We start from the raw sequence: 8,939 nt of genomic DNA, 5'->3' as shown, positions 1-8,939 counted from the left end.
ACTACCATAGTCCTTATGGATGCCCCAGAGATGGCCTTCACAGGCTAATACAGGATGACTAATCATCTAGCGCACACACACACGCACGCACGCACACACACACACACACACACACACACACACACACACACACACACACACACACACACACACACACACACACACACACACACACACACACACACACGCCCAAGTAATACACACCCAAGCAGCAACAGCATCTCTCAGACACACACATGCATCAAATAACCCTACATTATGCACCAACACTAAAGAAATAGCTTGAAGATGAAAAGGGCGAGCTGGAGCACACTGATAGCTTGCAGTCTTTTATTTCAGTGCAAACAAACTCTTGACTAACAAACACTTGGCGTTTCGACACTACTGTGTCGTCCTCAGAGTCTTATAAAGAAATAACCTTACAACAGCACGCACACACACACGCACACATACACACACACACACACACACACACACACACACACACACACACACACACACACACACACACACACACACACACACACACTCACACAAAACGAATAAACACTCAAGCAGCAAACAACATCCATCAGACACTGGCATGCAACAATCCTACATATGCACGCACAACAAAGAAACATCATTACAACAGGCCACACACACACATATATACACACACACAAACCACACCCAAACACACATACAAGCACACAGAGTCATGGAAACTGCAGTCTGAGAGTCTACTTCCCTCAGGGAGGGTACAGATCAGGACCATGGTCCACTCACACACACACACACACACATGCGCACGTGAGCATACACACACACACACACACACACACACACACACACACACACACACACACACACAGAACAGAGCAGAACAGGCCCCTGTCCACGCACACACACACCCTTAAGGAGGGCACAGAACAGAGCACAACGTGGTCTTTGCCATTTATAGACACGGGTGATCAGAGGCCCTGGTCAACGATGCCACTGCTCGTGTTTACAAACAGGAAGTTCATCATCACGCACAACGACCATACCCAGGGCCTCTCCCTCTGGAGATATGCACAGGATATTTACATTTATTACGACAGAAAAGAACATGTTCAACCAACACCACTCTGTACATTCACAGTTGTACGTTGTACATTCAGTTGTTCAGTTTGAAGGCGTGCTCAACCAAAGACCGTAAGAAACACGTGGACAGTATGACAGCATGCGATTGCTTTTTGAAGAACTGGTCGGCCCTATTTTCAAAATGAAGGCAAGCCAGGTTTTGCAATATAACAGTGGTGTCATACACATGGGCAATTCAATGTGCTATACAGAAACAAAAGCAAGGAATATAAAATAAAAAAAGTAATTAAAGCATAAAAAGAAAAGAGCAGTAGTTTAAAAGTTCAAAAATAGTTTTAACATAAAATAGAATAATCAAAAAGACATATCAACATAGAGTACATCTGATTAAAAATAAGTGCATTTGGTCAGTTTTGATGTCATCTGGAGGTTAGTAGCAACTAAAAGCTGCTTAACCATCTTTACTTCTGACAGTGGATTTTAACAACAAACAACACATTTCTTCTGTGATCTGAAGTCTGTAAGGTGTGTACTGCTATGTCTGATAGATCAATTGGTCCTGTCCCATTTAGTAACTTATAAACAAGTAGTAGTGCTTTAAAGTCAATTCCGAGACTTACTGGAAGCCAGTGCAGGGACTTAACTACTGCAGTAATGTGGTCCATGTTTTCACAAGAACCCTAACTGCTGCATTTTGTATGACCTGTTTGATCGTCTTTTAGGATTTTAATCGCTGCAAACTAGGTACTCTTTTTAGGCCTTTTTTAAAGACAGAACACACAGTAAACTTGGTAAGATTTGGTTAAAGTCACGCCAATGTTAACATGACTGACTGACCATGTTGACTGACCATTCACTGTCCATCATATTTTACAGTCCCAACTAACACAGCTGTCAGTGCAGGTGTAGTATACAATGTGTGCTAGCGGAAAAGTACCAATGTGGTCCCGGTGAATTCAGGCTGTTTTCATTTGAGGTCCCCCAATGGTGGAACTACCTGCCAGGTGCCGCCAGAGCAGGGGTGTCCCTCTCTATCTCCAAGAAACTCCTGAACACCCAACTCTTCCAAGGACACCTCCTCCTAACACGTCTAACGACCCAACACACCTAACATGCCCTTACCGTGCACTTGTCTCCTTCACCCCTCTTCCTCCTTCCTCTCACACTTCTCATTCGGCTACACAGTGACTAGCACTTAGAGCTTCTGCACGCTCACTCATCCTATGGTAATAGTACCGATCGATTGTAGTATTAATTGCTACCCAAGTTTTCATCTGACAGTATGACAGCATGCGATTGCTTTTTGAAGAAGTGGTCGGCCCTATTTTGTAAGACCCATCTCTTTCCTGTGGGATATAGACCCTTTCAAGAGAGTTCCATTATCAGCATCATAGTTGGCCCCACAAGACTTCCTTTTTAACATTCCATATGTTATCTTAATGCAGAGGAAGTAGATTGGGGCCCAAATAGAATGTTCAAGCATTGTTTTTGTTTACCTTGTTGAAAGGGTCTATAGATCAGCCAGAGGCAGAGACTTACTCCACATCTCACAGACTCACACTCTAGAGATCTGTGGTATTGTATTGTTAGCTCTAGTTCAGCTAAGATTCAGAAAAAAGGGCCGTGAACTAATGTGAGAGATCACACACTTTAATACCAAAGGGCTGACCTGAGGCTCATAGGCAGGAATCACAAGCAGCAGCGGCAAAGCCTAACACAACGCTCAGACCATAATATTTCAAAAGAAGTTCTATCTCGTTCCTAAGTTACACGAACTGTACACGCTCATGTTACGCTTTGAAAGTCGTACCAAGTTCAACGCTCAAATAGTTTGAGGCTAGCGTAACACTGTAACACTCCAAGTGTTCCGCTGCTGAACCATAGCGAACAATAGGAAATCTGCCACTTGCCGCTGGTCAATGTGATTCTTGTCAGAGTCCCCATCCATTTACCAGGCTGTGGTGTCAGGAGGCACACAATAGAGGAAAGCCTCCATGCAGCCAAACTCTCGCTACACAGTTGGAGGAGAGTAGAGTGATCTAGCCAGCCATTTTCTACCTCACTTCCCCTCCGACTCCTTACAACCCTGTTGAGTTGCCACATTAATGGGCTTGTCGACTATAACTCCCAAATTACTCACAGCCAGCTCATCAGTCTGATTTGCTGGTGAACATTATAGACTTGAGTGGCTCAACAGCAGCACTCCAGCTGAGTAGGCTACACAACCCCGTCACCTTGCGCTGTAGTCTAGCCCTCTGGTGAATCACTGTAGGAACAACATTTTAAAAGATTCAGTGAACCAGGCAAAATCAGAAAATACTTAGGCCAACACAGGCACAGAGAGCAAAAACTGACCAGGTTTACCTGTGGGAACAGCATCACAGTCGTGGCCTACTGGTTAGGGCTTCGGGCTTGTAACCGGATGGGTTGTCGGTTCGATCTCCGACCAGTAGGCACGGCTGAAGTGCCCCTTGAGCAAGGCACCTAACCCCTCACTGCTCCCCGAGCACTGCTGTATCAGGCAGCTCACTGCGCCGGGATTAGTGTGTGCTTCACCTCACTGTGTGTTCACTGTGTGCTGAGTGTGTTTCACTCGAATTAGGATAAATTAGAGACCAAATTTCCCTCACGGGATCAAAAGAGTATACTACACATATGTACTATATATACAGTGGACAAGCCAGGCCTGGAATCCATTCCCTTATGGACTATAATGCCACGGAAGGCTCTTCAGCCAGCTCATGTATTTCCAGTGGATCATCAGTAACGGCATCTTCTGTTATATTCCACTCCTTTCGTGTTAACTCCGACACTAAATATCTTGTTTGTGCCCAACAGGGCAACTCTTTATTTGACTTCGTCATACCCATAAATCCTACAGCATTACAGCATAACTTGGGTGCAACACCCAACCGGGTCCGTGTAAATAGGTAGGCCCCTACGCTAAAACAACGCAGGTGATGGTCCATTGGAAATGTCTGTGCTGGCTGAAAAGCCTTCCAGAAAGTGTGTGGCATATAGGCAATTAAGAAACGAGAGGGATGTTGGGTTTATAAGCGACTATAAATCATCACTAACTTATCTCACCATCAAAGGCCCACGATCCAGATAGCAGACTTCAATGATGCTCTGACCCCAACGACCCCTGTGAGTGTAGCTCTGTCCTGCTGTCTACTGGGCAAACAATGACGGCCCCTCTGCTGTGATAACATCGCCGGGCCCTGATAAGCAGCTGCTGTTATCTCTGTACTGTAACAGACGCAGAATGAGAAAGAAGGGTGTGGCTCCCCCAGAAAGGAAGTGCACTCATTCAGTGGACGTATAAACGTCCCTCATTAAGGTTCACACTCACAGTGAGGGAGTGGCCAGTACAACGACTTGTGGACGGTCTTATTCTCGCCATATTACATCTACAACTAGAAGCAGTGCTCATTAGTGTGACTGAACCAGACGTGTGAATCACAGGGGGAGCTGACACACACAAACTGTTTCCATGTGATCGATGATGGCTTGTCTGACTGCCTCCACAGGAGCTGCTAGGGAGCTAGATCTGCGGTAACAGGACATTAATAGCAGTCATTAGTGAAAAAATGCTGAGGTGGTTTTCTCTCAGCTGGGGAGAAAAGGCGGCTGGCTGCATTCAGCGGCGTGTGCTGGCAAAGTTGCCGGTAACATGCCCCAACCAAACCCTCCCTCGGGAGTAGACTGGGTTCAGAATGGAAAACTCACTCACTCACAGACTGTGCCCCGCAGGCTTTGATTACTCGGTGGACTGATTAAGATTGACGCGTATAGCTGCTGTTTAGTGAGTAAGTGTCTGAGGGGGGGTGTTGGCCTACCTGTCGTCGCCCATGCCAGGGATCTCGTCTCGCTCCTCAGCCGACTGAAACACACATGACACATGCGACTCCTGGGGAACCAGTAGAACACTCTTGTTCGCCTCATAAGACATCCTGAGCCATCTCTGACACACACGTACACACAAACACGTACGCACACGCACACACACGTACACACACGTACGCACACACACACGTACGCACACACACACACACACAAACAAGAGGGGGTAGGGGTTACACTAGATAGGTTACAGTCTTATTTATTTTAAGAATGGGCTTGTCACAGCCAAAATATACACAATGAACTATGTACAACAATGCAATTTGTCATGTCACAGAGGAACGCTAGGCATTTTTCACAGGTGTCTTTGAGCAAACAAGCTAATCTGTTTGGCTAATGATGTCGCCCTGGACCCGATTCAATCAAGCGCATTGATGTGGCATCATGCCTCCACGTGGCCATTGTTTTCATCAAAACAACTTCATAGACAAAAGCCACAGGTGATGCGCCCATCCGGTCCACGCTATGCTTACAGATCCGCAAAAACACCGGGCTGAAGGAACCCGCTTACCATAAGCAAACAAGGTGACAAAACCCACAAGAACAACAGTAACGAGAGACATTTAGAGAGTAATGCAACGTATTTATCCATATATGAAAGAAGATTAGATTTTTCTCTCATAACTACTTATCGGGTTTTTCAAAAATCATCCATTGATAATTACCATCCTTGTCGTAACGTGCTTTCAGCAGACAACGCAGTCCTCTCGCCTGTACACATCCATTCTTTGTCAATCTAAAGTTTGAAGCGCGAATTATTTGCGTTGTTTGCTATTCCTCGGGTTATCCAAACTGTCATAATCGAGATTAGTAATGTAACCGCTGAGTTTGCGTTAGATTCCTATAGAGCCGTTAGAGCCTTTCTTTCTTTACGGTGCTACTGAGCTCACGGAATCTCTGCAATCGCTGCTCCAAACCCAAAACATCTGTCCCGGACACAGAACTTCCCGCTACGTGTCTTTGTCTTTCCTCTCCAGAAAAGTAGCCCCGGACCCGATTGGAGAGACCGTGGATTAAACACTTTAACTTTCCACAAAAACTTACCATATATGAACCCCTCTCGGCATCAGGAAGTGACCCAACATCTGCCCTGTCGGTCATGACATAATTATACTCCTCGTCGACATCACATCAGAGTCCCAAGCACGGAACAGAGTTAGGAAACGCGTTTTAACTCCCTCTCTCTATCTTTACGTTACACACTATCGCTCTTTGAAGCATGAGGTCCGCGCATTTTACAGCTTCTCTCCATTCAGGCTTGTTGTTCGCTTTCAAACGGGGTGTCTTGGGGAGCAGGAAATACCGTCTCTCCTATCCGCCCCAAAAATTGCTGCTGAGCAGTGAGATGAGATGGGAGTCATTTAGATAAGCGGCCCATCTTTGTGTTGATATTTCCAGTGCGTCCTCAGGAACCGAGGCGACGTGCGGCGCATCTTGAGGGGCCTTTGATGAAACGCACCAGGGTTGTGCAAACAAAGGGTGATACTTTTTTTCAGTTATTGGGATATTATGGACGTTTGACTATTATATTATTGTTATACACATTGTGTTGAATGATTTGCAGCTATTCTGATGTGAAAATCAGATCTGTCATTTGTAGAGACAACACTACAATAATCAATGAAAATATATATGATCACAGTGCATAAAACCTACAGTATCTGAACCGTCCAGAGGGTGTATAGGCCTATACTGTGCGAGAGAGAGATAGGGAGAGAGATCACATGGATGGAGAGATTGGGGTTACAGGTAACTCTCCAGCAGATGAGACCCACCGTTTCCCTTGAATAAAGACGAATAAAAAAGCAATAATGCAATTGTGGGGTGTATCAGGAACAGGCAGGAGGAGGAGTACAGGAGCCTGGTGGAGGACTTTGTGCAATGGTGCAAACTCAATCATCTTCAACTTAACACGTCAAAGACCAAGGAGATGGTGGTGGATTTCCGCAGGTCTAAGCCCACTCTGCTACCAGTCCACATTGATGGGGTCAATGTGGAGGTGGTTAGCACCTACAAATATCTGGGTCTCCACCTGGACAATAAACTGGACTGGTCAGCCAACACTGATGCACTCTACAAGAAAGGGCAGAGCAGGCTGTACTTCCTGAGGAGGCTGCGGTCCTTCAATGTGTGCAGTAAGCTCCTCAGGATGTTCTACCAGTCTGTTGTTGCCAGCGTCCTCTTCTATGCAGTGGTGTGTTGGGGAGGAAGCACAAGGAAGAAGGATGCGGGGCGAATTGACAGGCTGGTAAGGAAAGCTGGCTCTGTAGTGGGAGCTGAACTGGAGTGCATCACTTCACTACCTGACAAAAGGACCCTGAACAAACTGATCAACATCTTGGACAATGAGTGTCACCCACTCCACAGCACCATTGTTAAGCAGAAGAGCCTGATCAGCTGGAGACTTCGGTCACTGCCTTGCACAACGGACAGACTGAGAAAGTAATTTGTCCCCAGGGCCATTGAACTGTTTAATGCCTCACTTAAGGGAAGAGGAGAAATAGACTTCTCTGCATAGTCTGTCTGCCTCTTCACCCCCTCCATGTTTGGTACTGTCTGTCCACTAGCCACTTGTATCACTGTCTTTATGCCTCACTGTTTGCGTGCTATATTAGCACATTAGCACATATGCATAACCCCCCCCCCCCCCCCCCCTCTATGCCACAGCCGAACTGTGGCCACACTTATACATTTTCTTAAATAGTTAAATATATAGATATATAGATTTTACCTTACTTTACTTCTGCACTGCTGGACTTACTCATTTGCACTATCACCATGACCACTACCACTATCACCATTGCACTACCACCATGACACTCATTCGCACAGAGCACCTTAGAGCACCTTACCATATCTTAACTATGCACAGAGAATCACAGGCTCAGTCCCTGCCTCAGTCATTGCAAGCGCCTCTGATTGATTAATCACCACTATGTGGATACTGTTTCTAGAATGACTTAGATTAAGTGTTAGTTAGTATAATTTGTATTTTTGTAATTTGTATTTTAGTATATTTTTATATATTGCATTAAGTGTTAGTTATATACTTTGTATTTTAGTATATTTAGCATTCTTTATCTTCTACTGTCCTTATTGCTTAGTTGTGTTTTTATATTATATACTTTATTACTCTTTCTGATGTTAAAGAATGTGGTTGTGTTGTATGTATGCTGCTGAGACCTTGAATTTCCCCTGGGGATCAATAAAGTATCTATCTAATCTAATCTATCTATCTAATAATAAAGCAGCCTCTGCCTTCCCTCCCCCTCCTTCTCTGGGTCTCCAGTGTTTCCTCTAGGATTTTTTAAGCAGTGGGGGCAGGCCTGTCCAAACCCCCCCCCCCCCCCCCCCCGTGGGGGGCCGCCACTACCAAATCAACATAGAGGAAACACTGGTCTCATTAGAAGGGCATTCTGAAAGCACAGCCCTCCCCTAAGGCCAATATGTCCTACCTAATATGTTACGGAAAGCAAACAGAAAATTCTTTCCCGTCCGTTGATCGGGATCGGCTCCAGACTTGAACTGGCTCTTCTCTCTTCCCCTTGGCCCATAGTTTTTGCTTAGTCCTGCTGACTGACAAACGGACAAGCAAATGACAATGGAAGCATGACAGTAAATACTCAAAAAAGTCTGCACACTTTTCGATTCTTTCTTTTTTTGTGTTTTATTTTGTCATTGTCATTTCATCAAAAGAAAGATTTGAAAAGTGTGCTTTTTTTTTGTCCTGCACCTGGGATGTGCACAATGACCTCTCTAAACTGAACAAAAACATGACGTCCTTGGTGGAAGCAATGAATGAAGTAAACACATCGGCACGCTGGCCAACACAGGGAGCCTTCTGGCCTGAATCTGGCCCAGACTCACTGCGCTCTATACTATGCTATTTTTGCACTGTGCTGTGTGATGTTAAGCCAGTCTACTGACAACTTTATTTTGACTACTCCCTGTTTCCATTTTTAGAAACTTGC

General features: G+C 45.3%; 1 protein-coding gene across 2 annotated transcripts in view; it reads right to left on the bottom strand.

The window, feature by feature from the left end:
• ankfn1a (ankyrin repeat and fibronectin type III domain containing 1a) overlaps positions 1-6,245 on the bottom strand; it is a 156,645-nt gene extending 150,400 nt beyond the window's left edge. Inside the window, exons 1-2 of one of the 2 annotated variants that reach the window (XM_076264819.1) lie at positions 6,013-6,245; positions 4,905-5,029 (exon numbers count right to left, since the gene is read on the bottom strand). In XM_076264819.1, the coding sequence (XP_076120934.1) occupies positions 4,905-5,029; positions 6,013-6,069 (182 nt within the window). In that variant the 5' untranslated portion in view covers positions 6,070-6,245. Of the gene's footprint in view, positions 1-4,904; positions 5,030-5,633; positions 5,945-6,012 lie in introns of those variants that run through there. The other variant, XM_076264820.1, reaches the window with a different exon arrangement.
• Positions 6,246-8,939: the final 2,694 nt, after the last annotated feature.

The sequence above is a fragment of the Alosa pseudoharengus genome, unplaced genomic scaffold (genome assembly GCF_046254945.1).
Source record: "Alosa pseudoharengus isolate Yale_2024_CS ecotype anadromous, Long Island Sound unplaced genomic scaffold, YU_APseudo_1.1 YU_APseudo_1.1_scf_4, whole genome shotgun sequence".
Classification (NCBI taxonomy): domain Eukaryota; kingdom Metazoa; phylum Chordata; class Actinopteri; order Clupeiformes; family Clupeidae; genus Alosa; species Alosa pseudoharengus.
The sequence above is the reverse complement of the archived record's forward strand: the minus strand, read 5'-3'. Positions and strand labels throughout refer to the sequence as shown.